The sequence below is a fragment of the Mastomys coucha genome, unplaced genomic scaffold, assembly GCF_008632895.1.
Source record: "Mastomys coucha isolate ucsf_1 unplaced genomic scaffold, UCSF_Mcou_1 pScaffold23, whole genome shotgun sequence".
Lineage (NCBI taxonomy): Eukaryota > Metazoa > Chordata > Mammalia > Rodentia > Muridae > Mastomys > Mastomys coucha.
Genome location: NW_022196906.1, coordinates 2,263,272 through 2,287,913, shown reverse-complemented (window position 1 = coordinate 2,287,913; position 24,642 = coordinate 2,263,272). Strand labels below are relative to the sequence as shown.

At 40.6% G+C, this 24,642-nt stretch overlaps 2 protein-coding genes across 2 annotated transcripts in view; both read right to left on the bottom strand.

Annotated features, from left to right (window-relative positions):
* LOC116072563 (interstitial collagenase A-like) overlaps positions 1-7,553 on the bottom strand; it is a 22,633-nt gene extending 15,080 nt beyond the window's left edge. The window contains exon 1 of the mRNA XM_031344021.1: positions 7,453-7,553. Coding sequence (XP_031199881.1) covers positions 7,453-7,553 — 101 coding nt within the window. The remainder of the gene's footprint in view (positions 1-7,452) is intronic.
* Positions 7,554-8,828: 1,275 nt separating this feature from the next.
* LOC116072442 (stromelysin-1) lies at positions 8,829-17,888 on the bottom strand. The gene is made up of 10 exons (XM_031343913.1): positions 17,702-17,888; positions 16,588-16,832; positions 16,350-16,498; positions 16,141-16,266; positions 14,309-14,473; positions 14,012-14,156; positions 12,906-13,039; positions 12,333-12,492; positions 10,490-10,593; positions 8,829-9,211 (listed from the first exon to the last, which is right to left on the bottom strand). The coding sequence occupies exons 1-10, from the start codon at positions 17,810-17,812 to the stop codon at positions 9,111-9,113; spliced, it is 1,440 nt and encodes a 479-aa protein (XP_031199773.1). The 5' UTR covers positions 17,813-17,888; the 3' UTR covers positions 8,829-9,110.
* Between the last annotated feature and the right edge of the window lie 6,754 nt (positions 17,889-24,642).

Here is a 24,642-nt window from a genome sequence, read left to right as displayed (position 1 = left end):
TATTTTGTTTTTAAAATAAGGTTATTTTCATAGAATATATTCTGAACATAGGTTCTTTTCCCTCATACTCTTCCCACCTTCCCACCCTTTTTTCTAACTCCACACTTACTTTCCCTGTCTGTTAAGAAAACAGACAGACAAGCAAAAAAGACAAACAAGGAGAAGAGAAAATGAACAAACTAAAGGACAGAAAAACAAACAAGCATCACACACACACACACACACACACACACACACACACACACACACACACTACAAAAACAAAGAATCAGAAACCAAAAGACTAATAAAATTTTAAAAAATTGGGCAACCAGAATAATATAAGACCCTCAAAAAGTTTCTAAAAATACCATTGAATTAATTTTGTGTTGGTTGTCTACTGCTGGACAAGAGCCTGCCTTTAAGTGTGATTCATGTATCTAGTGCGGTTCCCTTGGAGAAACTAATTTTCCCTTGGGAGCAATTATCAATTGGGGGTGATTTCTTTGTTGGTGATGGGTCTTGTGTCTACTTCTCCATCTCAGCACTGGACCCCATCTGGTTCGAATCTGTGCAGGCCCTGTGCATTTTATCACAGTCTCTCGGTGAGTTCATACTGTGTCAGTTCCGTGAGTCTGGATGACATTATTTCCTTGGTGTCATCCATCCCCTCGGGCTTTCACAACCTTTCTGCCTCCTCTTCCACATGCAGAGTTCCTTGATCCCTGAGGGGAGGGATTTGATAGAGACATCCTAGTAAGAACTAAGTGTTTCAAAGTCCTTACTCTTTGCACATTGTTCACTCGTGGTATTCTGTATTAGTTCCCGACTCCTGAACAAGAGTGCTTCGCTGATGATGACTGAGACACTGATTTATGGATATAGCAGAATGTCATTAGGAGTCATTTTGCTACTGTGTTCCTTTAGCAGAATGGTAGTGTTTGGTTCAATCCTAGGTCCATTGTCTGTCTAGTCTCAAGTTCTTGGCCACAGTGAAGTGTCAGGCAAGAGTTCTCCTCTCATGGAGTGAACACTAAATCCAATCAGATTGTGGTTGGTTACTCCTATGATACTTGTGCCACTATTAAACCAGCATATCATACAGACAGGTCAACATTGTAGATCAAAGGTTTTGGAGCTGAGTTGGTGTTTAGCTTTCTCCTCTGTTAGTGTGCACAGTACCTTCTAGTATTGTGAACACTAGTCAATAGGAGTCGAGGCCCTAGGAAAGCATCAGTTGAACTTTTCTGTGGTCAGTGAATTATGTAGATGCTGTCTTGAGCAACAGGGTCTTTACATCAGATTGTGGTGAGCAACCAATAACCTTGGTAATAGCCTGAGTTGGTTTGTAATATCTATCAGGCTCTGTCACGGTTAGTGTTTCATTGCTGTGAAGGGACTACATGGCCAAGGCGATTCTTATTTATAAGAATTTAATGTTTGGCTTTAGGCAAACATTTAATTGGGGATGGATTATGGTTTCAGAAGTTTAGCCCACCGTCACCGTGGTGAGAAGCATGGTAACATGCATGAGGAGCCATGTGAAGGCAGCCAAGAGAGTGTGTTAGGCAAGCAGCTGATTCTTCAACATTGGGCAGAGCTCGAGCAGAGGGGGAGACCTCAAAGCCCTGGGTGACATCCCCTGGGTGACGAATTTCCTTGAACAAAGCCACACCTCCTGATAGTGGTTATTCACAGTTGGCCAAACATTTAAACATGAAGTCTGTGGGGGTCCACCCTGTTTACACCACCACAGATCCACTTGGTAACAACGCAGTTAGATGGTTTCCATTCCTGGTACTCAGCGGAGGCCTCACTTGATTGACAGTAATGTCTAGGTGGGGCTCTAGCTGCCTTAGTCTTTGATGATCCCATGTAGATTTCTTTTATACATGTACATATTTGAAGAGACTTCTAATGTATGTTTTTGTATGCTCCCTCAAAAATCCCATATTGTTAGCAGTTCCTCTGCATATTTTCTCCCTTACCCTCCTCTCCCCTGGCCCTTCCAGTCTAATCCTCCTATTTCTCGCTAATTTTACAGTGTATTTCCCTTCCTTGGGAGATCCTTCCTTCCCCACTAGTTCCTTACTCTTTACCTTACCTCTGTGGATATTCAGAGAACAGCATGCCTAAGGAAGACTTAACAGCTAACATGCACATGGAAGTGAGCGTGCATGTCTTTGGGGGTCTGGGTTATCTCACTCAGGATGACTTTTTTCTAGTTCTACTTGCCTTTGATTTTCATATTTTTAACAGCTAAATAACATTCCTATAATTAATGTACTACATTTTCCTATTCCTTTCATCTTGTGATGGAAATCTAAGTTGTTTCCAATTTCAGGATATTATAAATGAAAGACCAATGAATAAGTCTGAGCAAGAGTCTCTGTAGTGGGATGTAGAGTCCTTTGAGTATATTCACAAGAGTACTGTTGCTGGATCTTGAGATAGAATATGAAGTTTTAGAGAAGTGCCCTTTCCTGTCTCCCTGGGATGTAGAAAACAAGGGTTATTAAGCTCACTTAAGAAAGAGAATAATGTAACCACTCTGAATCAAGGTGGAAACAATTGCATACAGTGTGATCCTCAAAGAGGTTCAGAGAGTAGCTCATCTTGCAGGCATCTATTTATGCTATAGTCTAAAAGCTTTCGAACTTTTATTAATTACCACCCTTTACTTAAACAAAACCCTGAAGCCAGTTCCTGAAAATGTACTCACTTGGGCCTGCAGCCCTTTAATCCCAGCATTTAGGGGGTGGAGGCACGCAGATCTCTGTAATTTCAAGGACAGTCTGAACCCACAAAGCCTAAGTGCTAGCCCTAGGTCACAGTAGGTAAGGGGCAGAACCATTTGGACAGGGACATGAGTCTTTGTGACTACAGTGCAAGAATGTGCACATGCTGGGCATAGAAATTGGGTTTGAAACAGAGAACTAGTGTCTGAAGACACTAGGGCTATTTCCTTAATTTCCTCTTGCCATGACCCTATCCTTCTGGCCTGAGAAATCATCCCTACTCTTTTCCAAACTACAGTTTAGTCTCCCTTACGTTTTTCCTGATTGAAAATAGAAAGGCAGCGAGGTCTCCCTCCTGCCCTGCCCAGTGTGATGGGAAAAGTATTTCTAACTGCTTAGACTTCAACTCCTTTATCAGAAAGATGTGACTAGATTTACCTAACAGAGCTCTTGCCCAATCAAATTGTTAAAATAGTAGTTTTGTTCAATGCCTGACATTTTTCCTAGCATGTAGTAAAACTACAGAGACACTCTGTTGTTGTTGTTGCTGCAGACTTATCAGATGAGCAAGGGTTTGAACCCAGGACATGGAGCACTCTAGGCAAGTGTCACTCCACTGACTCACACCCCTGATTATTTCTGCTACCACTTGCCTTTCACCGAGATTTTTTTCTTTTTTACTTTCCCAAATTTCTACTTTGAAGAAAGTGGCTCATGGCTTTTCTTGTGAATACACACATCCATACACAAACACATACATACATATCCTATAATAGAGACATATTATAGGGGTGTTTGGTTTTTAATGTCTATTTTTTATTATATTCAACACAATATATTTATACCAATCATAAAAATGGTAAACATGTTATTAAATTAACATAAATAGATAAAGTCTTATTGTTTGTTTGTTCATTTGTTTTGTTTTTAGTAGAGCTTTAAAATCTTGGCTCTTACTGTGGTACAAACCCAAAATAACAATTTTTAAACATTGGAGATCATTGTAATAAGGCTGTACTTCAATGTCCTTTGCATCACCAAAGGATTTTACCTCCAAAGTAGCTAAGCTAAGAGTTGACAGTTCTGCTGCGCCAAGGAATGAATTGTAGGCACAATTTTTGGATACCTGCTATGGTCAAAGCTAATTGACTTGAATGATTGTCTTCATTCTTAGCCCACAGAGAACAGGTTACATTCATTTAAAAAATGGTGTGTGTATTAAGATGGTCTATCCATAAAGTCATTCACCAACTGTTTGAATGAACAATGGTTCTGCTTGGAGGGTGGCACAGACATTAGGCAGAGCAAGATTCTGGTTCATTGGCTATGATGATTTGAAAAGCATTCATCTCAGAAAAAGAGTAACTTGTAAAGTCCTCTTCTTCAAACTTGATACAAGAGTTACAAACATTAAGCAAAGGATTCAGTCTCACTCTTTGTTGTTCTCTTCTTACAAGCCACTTCCCAAGTTAATTGTCTATGTTTCTTTTGGCTGTATAAATAATTTTGAAATATGTAAGCTGTTCTGAAAACCATAGTACAGTGTAAGAGCATCAAATAAACAATCCTACTAATAGAGAGGCTGAGATAGGAAAAGCATGATTTCAAGACCATTATGTAGTACACAGCAAGACACTGTCAGGTACAAACAAGCAGAAAATGTACATGGATTGTACAATTTTGGACCTACTTCTCTAACTACCAAATTAGAGAGACCACTGGATGACAGCCAATAAATTTCTAATTTCTCATATTTTTGAATTTCAATCAATTAGGATATGTTGGTAATATTAATTTTCATATTAAGAGATATTAAGTAAAGTGATTGTTACTTCCTGTTATTTTTGTTGTTAGAGGTGGAATTATGTTTGTGTGGGTTTGTTGAAAGATTACTTTCTTGCTTTGTCTGGGGTGTAGTGTCACTCCTTGTATTGGTGTTTCCCATCTATTATCCATTGAAGGACTAGATTTGTGGAAAGATAATTGTGTAAATTTGGGTTTGCCATGGAATTTCTTGGTCTATAGTAATTTCTCCATCTATAGTAATTTGCTGGGTATAGCCTGGGCTGGCATTTGTGTTCCCTTAGGGTCTGTATGACATCTGCCCAGGATCTTCTAGCTTTCCTACTCTCCAGTGAGAAGTCTGGTGTAATTCTGATAGGCCTGCCTTTATATGTTACTTGACCTTTCCCCCTTACTGCTTTTAAAATTCTTTCTTTGTTTAGTACATTTAGTGTTTTGATTATTATGTAACAGGAGGAATTTCTTTTCTGGTCCAGTCTATTTGGAATTCTGTAGGCTTCTTGTATGTTCATGAGCATCTCTTTCTTTAGGTTAGGAAAGTTTTCTTCTATAATTTTGTTGAAGATATTTACTGGCCCTTTAAGTTGGTAATCTTCACTCTCTTCTATACCTATTATCCTTAGGGTTGGTCTTCTTATTGTGTCCTGGATTTCCTGGATGTTTTGGGTCAAGGACTATTTGCTTTTTGCAGTTTTCTTTGACTGTTGTGTCAATGTGTCTTCTGTCCCTGAGATTCTCTCTTCTAACTCTTGTATTCTTGTTGGTGATGCTTGCATCTATGACTCCCGATCTCTTTCCTAGGTTTTCTAACTTCAGGATTGTCTCTTTTTGTGATTTCGTTATTGTTCCTCTTTCCAATTATAGATCCTGAATGGTTTTGCTCGTATCCTTCGCCTGTTTGATTGTATTTTCCTGTAATTCTTTAAGGGATTTTTGTGTTTCCTCTTTAAGGGCTTCTAGCTGTCCTGTATTTCTTAAGGGAGTTATTTATATTCTTCTTAAAGTCCTTTATCATCATCATGAGAAGTGATTTTAGATCTGAATCTTGCTTTTCTGGTGTGATGGTGTATCCAGGACTTGCTATGGTAGGATAATTGGGTTCTGATGATGCCAAGTAACCTTGGTTTCTGTTGCTTATGTTCTTCTTACGCTTGCTTCCCGACATCTGGTTATCTCTAGTGCTACCTGCCCTGGCTTTATTGGACTGGAACTCATCCTTCCTGTGATCCTGGTTGTGTCAGAACTTCTCAGAGTCAAGCTGTCTCTGCGATCCTGTGATCCTGAGATCCTGGGTGTGTCAGAGCTCCTGGGAGTCAAGCTGTCTCTGAAACCCTGAGATCCTGTTGTGACCAAGCTCCTGTGACCCTGTGATCCTGGGCATGTTAGAGTGCCTGGGAGTGGAACTTCCTCTGGGTGTCTGGGTCGCTGTGGAGTTTGCACCCAAGGTCTGCTCAGGGGACTGGCCCAGACAGACCAGAAAGAACCTGTGCTGGTGGAGTTTCTGTGTGCCTGGGTCCTGCTCTCGTCCCAGTAACTCCCTGTGTTGGGACAGATGTTGTGTCCTCCTCCTCTCTGATCTTATGATGCTGTGCATATTAGAGTGCCAGGGAATGGAGCAGACATAAACTCCACAGCTAGTCCCACAACACCCAAAGGAAGCTCCACTTCCAGGCACTCTAACATGTCCAGGATCATAGGATCAGAGGTGAGGAGGACACAACATCTGTTCCAACACCTGGAATAACTGGAACCAGAGGGATCCAGGCATGCAGGGACTCCATCAGACCAGTGGCACAGGTCCCTTTTGGTCTGGGCCAGTGCCCTGAGCAGACCTTGGGTGCAAACTCTGCAGCCAGTCCAACAACACCCATAGGGCTGGTTTTTAATAACAGGAATGAATTCAATACTCATAACAAATAATCTAGTTTGAATGTCTCATTTCTTAGGTGAGGAACTCAAACCTATCTATTTCTATTACTTATATATTCCCTAAGTACAGCCCCTCTCTGTCTCAGCCATCAACTTTCCTCAAATCCTTATAACTGGGCATGGTAGTATACACCTTTAATTCCAGCACCTCTGAAGTTTAACTATAATATATATAGTACTTATATTATATATTATATATACATATTATATAGTTTCACTGATGGGTGAGGTGCTGGGTTTTTACCTTCTCATCTGCAGTAAGTCCATTCTCTTGTTGGTTTATTGCTAACTCCTCAGCAAATCCCCAGCATCTGCTCTCCTTCCCCCACCCTCGGGCTCAGACATCCTCACTTCCTGTAAACACAGAGTACTAAACCTTTTTAGGGTCAAAGGTTATGGGAATAATAGGTACTAAGCCATTCTGGAGCCTTTGGGTAAAATCTACAGAACAGAATCAGGATAGCAGAGTGCAGGGGGCAGAAGGCAGATCACAGAAAATTCTACAGGCTTTCTTAATGCTGATTGTCCTCTGTACAAAGCTGATTAGAAATTTCTTGTGCTTAAAATCAAGAACTTCTCATTTACCAACCTTCCACCACAGCTAGATTCTGTTCTGTGGTTTCCCCAGCCCTCACATATTCCCCTGAAAGTATATAGTTCCAAGAAGAGCATCCTAGAAGTGTACACAAAAGTTTGTTTTCTTTTATAACTCCTTAACATTATAATTGTTTCTTCAGATTTGTGATTATTTGTATATCTTTGCTAGATTTTAATGATAATTATAATAATCCCAATGAAGCCAGGAATTGTATGCATAGTTTTCGGTTTCTATGCTTCTAGTCTAGCAAAATGCCTGGCACATGGAATATGACTAATAAATTATTTTCCAGTGGATGGATAACCTAAAGGTGACTGTGAGCCACTGTGTGCTAGCATTGAGATTGAAGTGCTGCTTAGGGATGAGAAATCTGTTTTGTAATTGCCCTTTGCAAACGGACTTCACCTGTGGAACATACAGATACAAAATGAGCGCAAGATGATTTCTTCCTCTTTGTCTTCTTCCTTTTCTTGTTCTTCCTCTTCATGTATGTTCTCCTTCTTCATCTTCATGTATGTATGCATGTATGTATGTATGTATGTATGTATGTATATATGTATATATGTATGCATCATCTATTCACTTATTTACTTTCCTTCCTTCTTTTCTCCCTTCCTCCCTCCTTCCTTCCTTCCTTCTTCCCTCCTTTCCTGTCTTTCTTCCTTTTCCTTCCTCCCCACTTCTTTCTTTCTCTCTCTCTCTCTCTTTCTTTCTTTCTTTCTTTCTTTCTTTCTTTCTTTCTTTCTTTCTCTTTCCTTCCTTTCTTTCTTTCTTTCTCTTTTCTTTCTTTCTTTCTTTCTTTCTTTCTTTCTTTCTTCTTTCCTTTCTTTGTTTCTTTCTTTGTTTCTTCCTTTCTTCCTTCCTTTTCCTTCCTTCCTCCCCCTTTCTCTTCCTTCCTTCCTTCCTTCCTCTCTCTCTCCTTTTCTTTCTTTCTCTCTTTCTTTCTTTCTTTCTTTCTTTCTTTCTTTCTTTCTTTCTTTCTTTCTTCCTTTCTTTGTTCTTTTAGACAGGGTTCCACAATACAGCTCTGGTTATTCCAGAACTCATTATGTAGATCAGGCTGGCCTTGAACTCACAGAAATTTGTTTCTCAAGTGCCAGGATTAAAGGGGTGCACAACCATGCCCCAAGTACAAGGTGATATCTTCATGTATACATGGAGTAGATTTGAGCCATATTGATGGTTGAGACAGGAAGGGACAATGCTGAAGAAATATGTAAGTTAAAGGGATAGCTTTGACTCCCTCATTTGTAAAATGAGGCATTCAAACTAGTTTGCTGTGAATATATGATTCATTGTAGTTATTAAAAGCTGGCCCTGTGCCGGGTGGTGGTGGCGCATGCCTTTAATCCTAGTACTTGGGAGGTAGAGGCAGGTGGATTTCTGAGTTATAGGCCAGCCTGGTCTACAGAGTGAGTTCTAGGACAGCCAGGGTTATGCAGAGAAACCCTGTCTGGAAAAAAAAACTCCATCCCTCAAAACAAGCAAACAAACAAAAAAGCCAGCCCTGTAATATCAGCCTCACCCTTAGCTTTTTCCATTGGATATTGCAGAAAACATAAGGGGTCAAGGTGGGGAGAATACGCGTTTTGTTTTTTCCTGTTTGTAATGGTGCATTAGCTGAGCAAGTGGTCCATTATTTTATGAATAAACTCACCATGGAGACAGCAAATGTACTACTTCCAGTCACCCAGCATCTCAAGTGATGTATTGCTCAGTCTACCAGGGCCCAAGCTGTTGAGCACTTGTTCTGGAAATCAACAAGCAAACTACCATGATTAAATAAATGACATACCATCTTTATTAAATAAAACAAACCATCTACACAGAGACGGTCACTAGTCTGTGGCTCAGGAGTGCCTTCCCTCCTCTCCTTGGGTCACAGGGTAAGCTAAGCAGTGCTTCTGAATGCCCTTTGACAACTTGAGGTTGACTGGTGTCATCCACAGCTCCCGCTTGGTTCTGCCATAGCACGAGCTGAGCACACCACTTCCATTCACAAAGACTCAGATGAAGAACTATAAATGTCAGTTAAAACACACGATGCCTTTCTTGAATATCTTTTAACAATTAAACCAGCTGTTGCTCTTCAATATGTGGGTCACTTTCTTTGCATTTGGGTCAAACTCCAACTGTGAAGATCCACTGAAGAAGTAGAGAAACCCTGTGTTTAAAGACCAGAGAGTCCTTGAGTCACTTTCTTCAAAGTAGAAATTTGGGAAATTAAAAAAGAAAAAAAAAATCTCGGTGAAAGGCAAGTGGAAAGCAGAAAGAATCAGGGGTGTGAGTCAGTGGAGTGACACTTGCCTAGAGTGCTCCATGTCCTGGGTTCAAACCCTTGCTCATCTGAGAAGTCAGCAGTAACAACAAACAACAGAATATCTCTATAGTTTTACTACGTGCCAGGAAGAATGTCAGGCATTTAACAAAATTACTATTTTAACAGTTTGGTTGGGCAAGAGCTCTGTTAAGTAAATCAAGCCGCATCTTTCTGAGAAAGGAGATGAAGGAGTTGAAGGTAGAAGGAAATACTTGTCCCACTGTACTGTGGTAGGTCAGGAGGGAGACCTCCTGCCTTTAGGGCAGGAGGAAGACCTCCTGCCTTTCTGCTTTCTATTCAGGAAGAAAATTCCTTCTGGTTTGAATCTATGATCTATTTCCTTTCTTTCTAACCCCTCCTCCTTCCTGTGCCACGTTCTGGCCCAAGGCTATTCCTGGCCCTAGGGAAAATTAGTCCCCACACCCTTTCCCGATCTGCACGTGTAGCCTGCACGGCCAGTAGAGACCACCAGCTTTTATTTGCTTACTGTTTCATAGGAAACCCATCTTTTAAGCTTTAGTGAATGGAAAGGTGAGTGTTTACAAGAAATCAATGTTGTCTGTCATTAAAGGAGTCAAGAAAGACAAAGTCTGAGAGTGAGTTGGGTGAACAGGTTGGGTAGAGAAGGCCCATCAGCCTTACCCGGGGCCCCATCACTGATAGGAGCTTTGGAAGAACATGGATCAAGAAAGGCTCACAAAGCTGGGCACATGCCTTTAATCCCAGCTTGGGAGGCAGAGGCAGGTGGATTTCTGAGTTCCAGGCCAGCCTGGTCTACAGAGTGAGTTCCAGGACAGCCAGGGCTCACAGAGAAACCCTGTCTCAAACAAAATAAAACAAAACAAAAGGCTCATAAAGTGAGGCAATGACTTGCCGGCACTTTGGTCTTCCACTTGTGCATAAGATAGAGGCATTATTGTTAATCACCTTCGTGAGTCAAAGCAGCTCACCTGAGGAGAGCCGCAATTGCCACAAAAGCAAAGGAGTTGAAATTTTGGGGAAGAAGGAGAATACTGAGTTTTTTTTAAACTGTGTTATTAAAGTTATTTAATTCTCTTCTGTCCTCTCATACCACAGAGCATTTCAAGAGTCCCATTGCCAACAGGGTAAGTGTGCTCTTACCAAACGCTTCAAAGACAGCATCCACCTTTGAGTCAACGCCTGGAAAGTCCTCAGCTATTTTCCTGGGAAATCCTGGCTCCATGGATTGTTTCTTCTCATCAAATCTGCACAAAATGACAGAAGTACACCTCAGCCAAGCATGGAGGGTGTGCTCCCCACATTTGTGAGCAACTCTAGTAACCTCTCCAGGTTCTGCACAGAAATGTCAAGCTTACTTAGCACCATGTGTTTTTAATAAGCTAAAGTTCAGCTTTTAAAAACCATAGCTGTGCTTCTTCTCTTCCTTCTGTGCATGTCTACCCATTCTCTCTTTCTCTCTCCCTCTCCTCCCCACTTTCCCCTTGGCAACTTCCCTGGCCTCTGTCCCCGGAGCCAGTGAACTAGCCGGCATCCTGAGCAGCTTCCCAATAAACCTGCCTTTAATTTAATCTTAAAAACATAGCTCCAGGAAGAACTGGGACAACAGCCTGCTACAGGAATACTGTTTGTTACCGTTTTTCTTAAGCCTGGATTAGAGAATCGTCATCTTTTTTCAGCCACAAGGGCATGATCATATGAATCGATAAGCATGTACATGTTTATGTATGTGAGCATATCAGTGCACACACATGTGTGGACTGAGTTACTGATCAGAAATACAATTCCTGTGGCTAGTGATGCCTTAGTGGTTAAGAGCACTTTTGCTGTTGTTTTCCCATAACTGGAGTTCATCTTCCTGTACAAATGCAGCTGACCTATAGCTGCCTGGAACTCCAGTGTCAGAGGAACTGATGGATCTCTCTTCTAGCCTCTGTGGGCATGTGCATGAGCATGCAGAGACTCTCACACAGAAATATCCTCATAAATAGAAATGGGATATTTGTGGCTGCAGTAATGGCTCCGTTGTAAAGAGTACTAGCTGCTTTTATGAAGGTCCCAGATTAGGTTCCTAGAACCCACATGATAGCTCCCAACCGTCTGTAGCTGCTCTTCCTGAGGAACTCTATGCACATTTCTGCCTCTAAAGGCACTGTAAGCATGTGATGCACACACACCCACACACACACAGAGAGAGACAGACACGCAGAGTGAGAGAGAGAGAAAATACTCATATTCACAAATAATAAAACAAGTTTTAAAAATAAAATATACTTTCCATTTCACCATCATAAGTAGGCTGTCTATATCTTCTTTTCCTATCCTGTGTATTGACTATTTTTAACGAAAGCCACCACAGCAAAAGAGACTGAACAAGAAGCAAAATACTGTAAGTGTGGTTTTGACTCATGGGCTGTACACTGGATGGTCTGTCTCAACAGCTAGACTAATGGCCTAGGAACCAGTAATCTTGTAAGGAAGGAGTCCAGAGTGGAGGCATGAAACAGGTCTGCTGTAGTGTCTCCTCTCTGTGCAGGCAGAGGTCAACAAAATATGAGCTCAGCTGGAGTTCTTGGGAGGAAGATAAGACCCAGGCATGGGGAGATAAGGAGAACTCTGGGACTCTGGGAAAGGACCTTGGGCTGAGACTTGGGCTCTCAGTGAGGAAGTAAAGGCCAGCTGGACTTAAGCCAGAGCTTGAAGTGTACTTGCGGGTTGAACAGATAAAGGAGACAAGAGGGTCTCTCAGAAGGTGGGGAGGAAGAATAGGGGCTGGGGAATGGGATGGGATGGGCAGGGGTGGGGAGGTGAGGCTCTAACTGGGGCGCTGAACTGCCTTTGAGAGAGCGTTGAAAGCCCTTGAGAGAGAGAAGGGCAGTGAGCCTCCAGGGGCGGGGTGGCGGTGGTGAGGTAAAACTGTTTCCTCCGAGGGAGGGAGAAAGTGATTCTCCTCTCTCTAAAGTAAAACGTCCTCACAGCAGCCCACCTCCAGTATTTGTCCTCTACAAAGAAGTAGGTCTTCTTTTTCTCCTTAATAGAAATGGCAGCATCAATCTTCTGCAAGGTTGCAGGGAGACCCAGAGTGTGAATGCTCTTAGGATAACCTGCTAGTTCTTCGTGCCCTCGGATAGCCCAGAACTGATTTCCTACATAAAAACAAAACACAACAGAAACACCAATCATGTTAAAAAAAAAAAGTCTAGGAAGTATGGTTTGTGGTTCTGGAAACACATTCTTAGCACCTTTGCTTTAGTATTGAAGAGGGAGTTTCCAGGTTTTAGATTTAGTCCTTAGGTCTGTGGTGTGCACGCAACAAAAAATGTTCACATGGAAACAATGAGCAAAGATCAAATGAGGGAATTTTCAATTCAGACAATGTCTTTCCCCAAGTAAATTTTTTTTATCTGTAAATTATAAACATGTTGGTTTTTTGTATTTGTTTAATTCTCTTAGGCTATTTTTAAATTACACAGGATTTGACATAGTGGAGACAAGTACTGTTTACTTTCCTGCCAGAGGCTTGTTTCACTAAGTCAGAGTAATATTATGGAATAATTACCTTTAAAAATGAAAACAATATCTCTGTTAGTAACCTCATATGCAGCATCCATGTTGGAAGGAAGGGACGGCCAAAATGAAGAGATCAAATAAAAGCCAGGCTCAGGGGTCCTGAGAGATTTGCGCCAAAAATGCCTAAAAGCAGATGTTAAAAAAGTGACAATTGAAAAGCAGCTGTTCTCTTTAACATTAGAACCTCTGCCCAAATTCCAAAGTCACTCATAGTCCCTTCATTTTCTTATCCTCAGGGTTGGAGGTGCAAAATTTAGGAATGTTGTTACTGGGAAATCCCCCTTTCCTTCTCCCTCTCCTCCTCCGCCTCTCCTCCAAAGGAAGGCTCCGGCACACCTCCTGTCATGGAGGGAATCTGTGAGAGCAAAGTTCTCACTGTGTCAGTTAATTAGTTCACATAAGCTCTAACTACACGTAATACACGTGAAACAGTATATATCATCAATATTTCCCCCAAAAGACTGAGTGTGTGTGTGTATGTCACGTGCACACCCGTGTGCATACATGCAGGAGTGTGATGTATAAACACTCACAGAACAATCTAGAGGGATGCACAAGAGGTCTTGAAGTAGGGTGTGGTGCCATGAGTTTTGGGAAGAGGTATGAGCTGACAATTTCCAGGCCATGCTGGGCCTCTTAGAAAGGCCTGGCATCTCAGAATATTTACTGTTCATATACAGAGGGCTAGGAGGGTAAACTACTCAGCTCCCTTTCATGCAGAATGAATGCTTCCTCACAGGCATAGTTACCCAGGAGCAAGCGAGCTCGCTGATAAAACCCAATGCTTCTCACAGTACCATTTGGAAAGAAAGTAAAGAGAAAACTCTGACTATAAAGATTACTTCTACCCTCTAAAAAAGTAACCTGGCCTAGGAGAGCATTTGGGACGAGAATTAAATTAGGATACAGGCCCTCAAAAATGAACTTGCCCGTTTTAGGAACACACAGAGAGGCCAATGCCAGATCCCAAAGATGCCAAGCTCCAGAATTTGTTTTTAAAAATGTTAAAATATATCTATCAATTTCCTAGTTGTTGTCCTTTCCAAGAATTTTTTTTTTCCTCAAAAATAGTGATTCAGAGCTCTTTGGTCTGACCTGTCTTTAAAAAACAAGACTTCTCCCCGCAGGGTGCTGACTGCGTCAAAGGACAAAGTAGAGCTGCACATTGGTGATGCCTCAGGTTCCAGAGGGTTAGATGTGGTGGGTACCGCGAGGACATCAGGGGATGCTGTGGGAGTTCCTAAAGGGAACAAATTAAAGGGGGCAACATTAGAAGAAGTGTGGCCTGCCTGTCAAATCCATGCTTCCCAAGTGCCCTCAGTAACTCTGAATTTAATCATTGATACTCATGTGGGCAAAGCCACAAGGTCTCCTTTTTCCAGTTTCTCTCACCATAGAGGGACTGGATACCATCCACATCATCTTGAGAGAGATGGAAACGGGACAGGTCTGTGGAGGACTTGTAGACTGGGTACATCAAAGCTTCAGCTTTGGCTGAGTGAAAGAGACCCAGGGAATGGCCAAGTTCATGAGCAGCAACCAGGAATAGGTTGGTACCTATTGAAGAAATCATGCATAATAAGTTTTGTATTCCTTATCTACGTGTATATCATATAGGCCAGCTGGGCATTGTACAGCTTTTATTCACCCTGTTTGCTGTTTCGTTGAATAGTGATCATACACTCAGTAGAGAAGCAAGTGTATTTAACAATTCATACTTGAGATAAGTCTAAAGTATCCAGACACACCCAAGAGTTCTCTTTGGCTTCAAGAATGTCTGAATACCAGTTCTTGCTTATTGTTGTCAGAAATTCAATGGAGATTATTACTTATTGTTTAGCATATCCTTTGTCTCTGAAAAGCTTAACACTGCTCTAGTATGTAGCTAGCACTTGACAATTTCAGTATCAGCCAACTAATCACAGGGTATTTATCTCAATTCAAAAACCCGTGAGTAACCATAATTCTGTGCTTTCTGTTGGCTCTTGCTACACCACTTTCCAGCCTCATCATCCTATTATATATCAAGTCCAAAAAGATGACTAATGAGAGAGATGTCATAGGTTTTGTAAAATTAGTTTAAAGCATGACATGCCTAAGTGTTACAAATGACATCTTGGACATGGACTGTATGCACATTCTTCTCATATAATTACTTGAAATAAACCTCTTAGTGCTGACATTGGGAGGTGTGGGACAGTCATGATTGGCATAGTTTTTGCAAATGTTACATGTGAATATTGTAGACCTGAGGGTGTTCTCATTTGAGTATCTGCAATAAAGTCCTCTGAAAAAATTGCTAATACTATAAAACCACAAATTTTATTCAGTGTAAAAGTTAGATTTGTATTTTCTATGGATATCAGTTTATAATTTCTTTTTGAATCCCAGTTCAGTCCCCAAAATAATACAATTTATTTTAGCTATGGTTTTGAAAACTTTGAAAGTCAGTCCCTTAAATTCTGAACTAATTTATCACCCTTTCCATTTACATAGTTGGTCTTTGCACTTCAGGGCTAGTTCTTTTCTTTCAGAATCTGATAAAAATTCATCTTAACATAGAAGTCACAAAAATATGAGCTCAATCAGACCACCACCACCAACAACAACAACAAAAAAAAACTAACCAAACAAAAAAACCCCTTCTGGTTTCTGAATTTAATTTTGGCTCCTGGATTGAAAATTACAAGAGTCAATGAGTATTATTTCCCTATTGTATTACTTGAATATCTACAACTTGATATCATTGTAGATTTTAGTAATCATGGCCATAGTTAATACAAGATCCATAACTGTTAAAAATTTAATGATTTTTCCCTTTTGTTTTATTTTTTTCTATTATATTGAAAATAGGTTGTTTGTTTGGACAATATATTCTGAATAGTTTCCCCTCCCTCTATTCCTCCCAGTTCCTTCCCACCTCACCTCCCATCCAGATCTACTCCCTCTCTGTCTCCCATTAAAAAAGAACAAGCTTCTAACAATAAAACATAGAGAAAAAAATATAATAATGAAACAAAAACTATCTCATCGAAGTTGGACAGGTCAAACATTTAGTGATATATTTTATGTTGCTAGCTAAGCATCTGCATTCAGCAATGATTAAAACAAAGTATTTCATTGGAATCCAGAACACACTCTATCATTAGTACTGCTGGTTATGAAGACATCCCTAAATATGAAAAGAAATGAAGCTAAGTCATGGTGTGAACTGCAACACTCACCAGTGACATCCTCTGTCCATCGTTCATCATCGTCAAAGTGAGCATCTCCATTAATCCCTGGTCCAGGTGCATAGGCATGAGCCAAGACTGTTCCAGGCCCATCAAAAGGGACAAAGTCTCCATGTTCTTAAAAAAAGCATGTATAATTGGTGATTTTTTAGTAAAATACTCCCTGGCCATGAATATTTCAGGCAGATCTTGGCTTTTACCTCCAACTGCAAAGGAGATCATTATGTCAGCCTCTCCTTCAGAGATCCTGGAGAAGGTGAGTGGGGTCACCTCCTCCCAGACCTTCAAAGCTTTCTCAATGGCAGAATCCACACTCTCTCTTGGCAAATCCGGTGTATAATTCACAATCCTGGATGAGAGAAATCAAAGAGGTAACAGCTGCCTCTGGGATGCTCCCGACACATTTTTAATGCTGTGTGAAAACTCTGGAGCTGTTACCTGTAGGTGATGTGGGTTTTCCTCCATTTTGGTGAACCTGGAAAGGTAGTGAAGCCACCAACATCGGGAACGCCACACCTGGGCTTGTGCATCAGCTCCATAGTGTTAGAGTCCAGCTTCCCTGTCATCTCCAGCCCGAGGAACTTCTGCATTTCTTGAATTTTTTTGACAACAGGGCTACTGTCCTTTTTCTTAGTAAATTGCTTCACATCTTTTGCAAGGCCATAGTAGTTTTCTAGGTATTTCTAATGGAATAAATATCTTTTAAGTTACAATTCTGATTTTTTTTAGCTATTGTTATTTATAGTAAACTTTTACAGTCATATACTCTTCCTTCCTTCCTTTCTTCTTTCCTTCCTTCCTTCCTTCCCCTTCCTTCCTTCTTTCCTTCCTTCATTCAGACAGGATCTCATTATCTAGCAAAGAAGTTTCTTAAACTCACGGCCCTTCTGTGTCTGCCTTCTGAGCCCTGGGTTTACAGGCTCGGACAACCGAACCTGACAGTCACTTTTCTCAGTCTCTTTGACCTATTTCTCTAATTTACTGAAATCCTAAGTATAATACTTCATTTACTTTGTCAGTAATAGCTGTTTCTGTATTTTATTTTGAAACACATCTCTATTGTTTTGGTTTGCCACTAAAGCAATGACATCAAGGGGAAAATTCACAAGTATTTAATGCAGAGAAAAGCAAAACAAACAAATAAGCATTTGTGTGACTATTTGTCTGTTTGGGGTAATTTTATTTAATTTCTTCAATTTTCCGATTTTCATAAGGATTTAGTTTTCTAGGTAAAAAAGTAGACACTCCACTCTTGTACTAACAGTACAAGTATTTTACTAAATGACACTGGACCAAAGCAAGACATGGTTCATGTGCCCTTCCCTTGCCATTCATGTGTCTCCTGCACCAATGTTGCTACTGTTACCATGCTGTATGATCTTGAAAAATCACCCAATATTCATGGACTTTCTTCTTACATAAAATGTGATATTGAGATCCAATAACTTCTAACTCTCCTCCATTGCCCAACCACATTTACACAGGCAATCAAAACCAGTCCATGGAATGTAAAGCTCCTGCCAAAAGCCCGGAGGCCATTTTCACCCCTTACCTGCAGAAGCTCCATGCCAGCATCATCATCTCTTGCACTGTCATGCAATGGGTAGGACGAGCACACAGCCATGCACAGCCACAGCAGGACCGGGAGACCCTTCATTTTCATTGGCTTCCCACAGCTCCACACGACCTTCAGTGGGTTCTCTGCTGCCTCCTTCTAGGTCCACCTTCTCAAGCCCAACTTTTATAGAATGGTAGTGTTTGTAGAGTCACCCGCGCAAACTGACTCATAATTGCTTCCACCCAAATGGGACCACTTCCAAAAATTAAAAATCAGAGTAGGGTGATACAATCTTCTTTACTAAGTTCTTTGAATCTTCTTAATTTTGCAAGGCAAATGGTGATTAATCTCCAGGAAATGCTTCCTGCCTTGGCAAAAGAGAAAACTAGGGCATTTTTTTTCCACTTTGGAAAATTTAACTATTTTTCAGAAGCTGTAATGTTTGTGGCTTGGTTAGAAGTGAACTAACTTGGTAAAAAAGTCCAAGTTGTACAAAGAACTTCCAGAAGCCAAAGCTGAATACTGTGAGATGAGGAAAGGAAAATGTATGCATGTGTAGTCCACACTATCTGTCACCACATATATTAAATGATGATGGGCCTATAATAGCTTTTTCTATAAAGACTCATATATTGTTATGATTTACTGAAATAGAATGTCCTGATTTTATCTCATATCTTTTCTTTTTGTTGGAATTTTTCTTTTGCCTTTAGAACCAAATTAGCAGATGATCTCAAGTTGAAAAACATCATCCAAGATTCTTGGCTTATGCTTTACTTTAATTTGCTTCTCCTCTTCTCCCTTCTTCACTCTTCCACTATTATCTCCTTCCCTCCATTTGTCTCACCTCTTTTCCTCTCTCCCCTCCCCTTCCCTCCCCCTCCCCTCTCATCCTCTCCCCTCGCTAGCAGACTCTCACTTGTATTCTCAGTGTATAATGGATGACTGCAGTCCTTAAGTGTTTACGGTTTTGCTAAACTTAACTACCCTTGCCCCTTTCCAACCTCCCTCCCCAATCTTCCCATCACCATACATTGCTTGCTTTTCATTTGCTTGTTTGTCAGCCATTTGCTTCTTAAGGAGCACACTGTGCTGGAGATGAGAGTTACGTTATGGTGAACTATGGGCTGTACACATATAGGATTTGCATTCTCCTTTGCTCCTATTTCACATTTTCCTTCTATGCAATTTATGATTTCAGTTGGGAAAATGTACAAAGATCAGACAGGGTTACTGTTTTGTGGAGTACATCTCCAGTACTGGAGATGCCTGACAGAGCCAGTAGGCCAGAGACCACACATCACATCACATCACATCATATCACATCACATCACATCACATCATCACATCACATCACAATAAGGCATCCATTTCCATTCCAAGTTCTCTTTAAAGGCCACTCAAAAACAAATCTATTCTATTAGTTTCAGTGTATCTGGTTTTATGTGGAGGCCCTTGATCCACTTGAACTTGAGCTTTGTACAAGGAGATAGGAATGGATCAATTTGCATTCTTTTACATGCTAACTGCCAGTTGAGCCAGCACCATTTGTTGAAATGCTGTCTTTTTTCCACTGGATGGTTTTAGCTCCTTTGTCAAAGATCAAGTGACCATAGATAGGTGTGTAGGTTCATTTCTGGGTCTTCAATTCTATTCCATTGATCCACCTGCCTGTCACTGTACCAATACCATGCAGTTTTTATCACTATTGCTCTGCAATAAAGCTTAAGGTCAAGGATGGTGATTCAACCAGAGGTTATTTTAATTGTTGAGAATAGTTTTCACTTTCCTAGGATTTTTTGTTATTCCAGATGAATTTGCAAATTGCTCTTTCCAACTCTGTGAAGAATTGAGTCGGAATTTTAATGGGGGTTGCATTGAATCTGTAGATTGCTTTCAGAAGATGGCCATTTTTACTATATTAATCCTGTCAATCCATGAGCATGGGAGATCTTTCCATCTTCTGAGTTCTTCTATTTACTTCTTCAGAGACTTGAAGTTCTTCTCATACAGATCTTTTACTTGCTTAGTTAGAGTTGCACCAAGGTACTTTATATTATATTATTATATGTAACACTTGTCAAGGGTGTTGTTTCCCTAATTTCTTTCTCAACACTGAAACTAATATAAAAGAAAATGGGAAGAGCCTTGAGCACATGGGCACAGGGGAAAATTTCCTGAAAAGAACACCAACAACTTATGCTCTAAGATCAAGAATTGACAAATGGGACCTCATAAAATTACAAAGCTTCTGTAAAGCAAAGGACACTGTCAATAGGACAAAACAGCAACCCACAGATTGGGAAAAGATCTTTACCAATCCTATATCTGAGAGAGGGCTAATATCCAAAATATACAAAGAACCCAAGAAGTTAGGCCCCAGAGAACCAAATAACCCTATTAAAAATGCGGTACTGAGCTAAACAAAAAATTCTCAACTGAAGAATACTGAATGGCTGAGAAGTACTGAAGGAAATGTTCAACATCCTTAGTCATCAGGGAAATGCAAATCAAAACAGCCCTGAGATTCTACCTCACACCAGTCAGAATGGCTAAGATCAAAAACTCAGGAGACAGCAGATGCTGGAGAGGTTGTGGAGAAAGAGGAACATTTCTTCATTGTTGGTGGGACTGCAAGCTGGTACAACCACTCTGGAAATCAGTTTGGTGATTCCTCAGGAAATTGGACTTAGTATTACCTGAGAACCCAGCTATACCACTCCTGGGCATATACCCAGAAGATGCTCCAACATGTGATAAGGACACATGCTCCACTATGTTCATAGCAGTCTCATTTATAATAACCAGAAACTGGAAATAATCCAGATGTCCCTCAACAGAGGAATGGATACAGAAAATAATTACATTTACACAATGAAGTACTACTCAGCTATTAAAAACTTATGAAATTCTTAGGGAAATGGATGGATCTGGAGAATATCATCCTGAATGAGGTAATGCAATCACAAAAGAACACATGGTATGTACTCACTGATCAGTGGATATTAGCCCAGAAGCTCGGAACACCCAAAATACAATCCACAAACCACAAGAAATTCAAGAAGAAGGAAGACCAAAGTGTGGAGACTTCATTCCTTCTTAGAAAGGGGAACAAAATACCCATGGAAAGAATTGCAGAGACAAACTATGGAACAGAGTCTGAAGGAAGGACAATCAGAGACTGCTCCACCTGGGAATCCTTCCCATATTCAGTCACCAAACCCAGACATATTGTAGATGCCGGCAAGTGCTGGCTGACAGGAGCCTGATATAGCTGTCTCCTGAGAAGCTCTGCCAGTGCCCGACTAATACAGAAGTAGAGGTTCACAGTCATCCATTGGACTGAGCACAGGGTCTCCAATGAAGGAGCTAGAGAAAGGACCCAAGGAGCTAAAGGGTTTGCAGCCCCTTAGGTAGAACAACAATATGAACTAATGAGTACCCTCAGAGCTCCCAGGGACTAAACTACAAACCAAAGAGTACACATGGTGGGACTCATGGCTCCAGCAGCATATGTATAGTAGTAGATGGCCAAGTTGGTCATCAGTGGGAAGAGAGGCCCTTGGCCCTGTGAAGGTTCTATGCCCCAGTGCAGGGGAATGCCAGGGCCAGGAAGCAGGAGAAGGTGGGCTGGTGAGCAGGGGGAGGAGGGAGGGAACAGGTTTTGTTTTTTTTGTTTTTGGATGGAAAACTGGGAAATGAGATATCATTTGAAATGTAAATAAAGAAAATACCTAATTAAAAATATTATGTATTATAATGTTTATAATATTTATAATTCAGACTAACAGTTGAATCTCAGCATTTAAAAAACCTTCCTATTTTAACTAAATTTCTAGTTTCCTCACAAAAGTATGTGATCAGATCATATTATAATACCATTTGGAAAAAAAAAACCAAAACAGGTTTATAATTCTCTATTCCTTAGATGTAACAAAATCTGTGTTTTGTCTTGACTGAAAAAAGCCAGAATATTTGTTTATGCTGGTGTGAGAATAAGTGCCAGGGTTGGTGGCAGTCCTTAGGAGAAAGTATTCAGGAAGGTGGTGGAGCCAAGCAGAGAATGTGAGATAGAAAAGATAGGAGAGTCTCGCTGGCCACACTTTCTTCTAGGTGAAGAATCTCTTCTTCATATTTTTTTTCCTTCAATTGTCACTAAGATATACCTTAGTGTATTTAAAGTTTAGGGAGAGGCCTAAAAGATATGTACTTCCCAATTTTTCAGATGTGATTGGTAAAATGGTCATGGTGTTTTTGAAAGAAAAACAAACCTGGCGGCATATACCAGAACAGTGCTATCTTTATGAACAACATTGGCTTCCCTCAGTAATGTTTTTGAGCCTCAGGCTATCATTTCCCTCTTCTCAGTGGCACCCTGTGTGCTTCTGTTACTGCATACTCAGGCACAGAGCATGTGCAATGTATCTTCCAAAACTCATACTGAGGTTCTTTACTCACTTAATTCTGTTCCCCATGCTTAGTATAACAGTTGACATACACAAGACACACTTAGAATATTGTACTAATGTATTAATCAGGAGTGAAAGGCACATAGCAAAACAACATTTATAATAATGCAAATACTTTTGAATTCTTGGATCCTATAAATACTCAAGGAACTGATTTTTTAAATTTTCCTAAAAATTAGTTAGTTTACCTACTATGTACATATTTTTTGTGTTTCCTTAGGTACTTCTGCAGGTTTGCACCAGAGTATATGTGCAAAGGTCAGAGGACAACTGTCAGGAATCGGTTCTTTCCTTTCACCATGTTGATTCTAGGGATCAAACTCAAGCCATCTTTACACCCCAAGTCAACTCACCAAACTTCCAGTAACTAAAGTTCTAAAGGCTTTATTTCCACAGAAAAAGTTTAATCAATCACCTCAACTCCTTCTATTAAAAGAACAAATTGAACACATGTACTAGTATATCTTCTGAGGTCTCAAAGTCAAATCATAGAACCAGCTACTTTTGCCATGATGAAAGAGACAGTCAGATTATACTCTGTTGACTGAATTTTAAAATGGCTTTCATTATAGAAAAGGAATAAATAAAATATAAAACTAAATGACAGGGGGAGGTGGAAAGGAAATCATGAAGGGAAATCATGAAGGGAATCATGAAGGGAAAGGAAGAATGGAAGTGAAAGGTGTGAACACTCTGTATTATCAACACAGAAATGATGACATTGGGAATGATGGCCCCACAGAACAATTACTTACTGCATGGGTTAATATAGGCAAGGATCTGGTAGTGGCTAGTTTTATAAATCTGACCTCTCATTGCTCAGAGACTCAGTGCTCAGTCTGATCTAGATGTCTCTGCAGAAGTTGCAGCTGGTCCAAACAACACCTAATCTGATAAATCTTCATTTCCCCTTCCTGTTGGTCACACTCCTTCCTGATTAGTCAGTCTTGAGAGTATATGATTCTTGATCTGACCAGCAGATAAAATCACTTAGCTGTATTCCAATTTATCAAATATCTGAATCTGAAGAGCTTCAAAATACCCAGACTAAGAGTTCACACTGGTTAATAAAATTTTAAAAGAAATCTAGGGGAGGGAGAGTAACAAAATTAACTGAAGATAATAGTTTAATTTTGAAATTTTTATTGATTCTTTGTGAATGTCACATCATGCACCCTAATTCCACTCATCTCCCCATCTCCCCATATTTACCCTTCACTCTTGCAATAACCCCCAAAGAAAACAAAAACTAAAACTAAAAACAATAAAAAGACAAAGAAAACATTAAAAAAAAAACAACAAAAAACTCTCTTGCCATGGGAGGTACTATGTGTCACAGTGTGTCACATGGTATACCCTTTTTCTTAAACATCTTTACTTGCAAATGTCCATTGCAATGAGTCATTGGTGTGGTTTGAGTCTTTTGGGATCTGGTATACTATCAATACTCGATCCTCATCAGGACTCTTCCTAGATATCCTGTTATTGCCTGTGTCATGGAGATGTTGTAGCTTTGGTTCTGTAGGACTGGCCCCTTTATGTAGTCCAGCAGTTCATACATGGGGTAGATGTTGGGGTGGGTTAACTCAAAGCCCTGAATCTGGGTCTGGGTGGCAGCTGTGTAGTTCAGCCTGCCAGCTTTCTTTTCAGCTATGCCAACAGAGCCAGCTCTCCTGCTTTGCCCAGCCAAAGGATGGAGCCAGCTCTCCTGCCTTGTTCAGGTGAAGGGTAGGGTCAGCTCTACTGCCTATGGCAGCGGCAAGAGGTGGAACTAGCTTTCTCCATTGGGATCAGCTGTCATGCACCCATGCCACTAGGGCTGACTCTCCAGCACTGCCCCAGCTAGGGGCAGGGCCAGCTCTAATAAGTTAATGTTTTAAATGGAAAATAAAGAAGGAAGGAAGGAAAAAAATGAAAAAAAATGGTGGAAAGGAGGCTACAATCCAGAAGAGTTGCTTCTTATACAACTGCTCTGTAAGAAATAAGGTAAGAAGGAAGAGTTAAATGGAAAGTGTTTAAACATAGATAAAACATCAAAATCTGATAGCATGTGTACTCATGTACCATGTACAATGATTTGGGTACAGAGAAAATTCAGGTGTCAAAAAATATCTAGAGAGCTTCTGATTTTTGTCTGTGTGGGACCCTGTGCCACAGCACCCTGAGCTGATCCTGTACCACAGCACTCCATACCAAATACCACCTGGAGAGAACTGGTCTCGCAGGAGTATGGACATACCTGTAAGTACACATAAGATGACCACTTCTGCTCTGAGGGACCTGCCTGGAGACCTCAGGACACAGGAAGCAAGGAGCAGCCTGGGACAGGATCCTTCAAGTTTCTGTTTGTTCCTGGAGCTTATCCTGTGCTACAGCTCTTCATATCCAAATTCCTCCCAGAGAGAACTGGTCTCCCAGGAGTATTAACATACAAGCTTGCAGGAGGGGCAAGCCACAGTCAGAGAC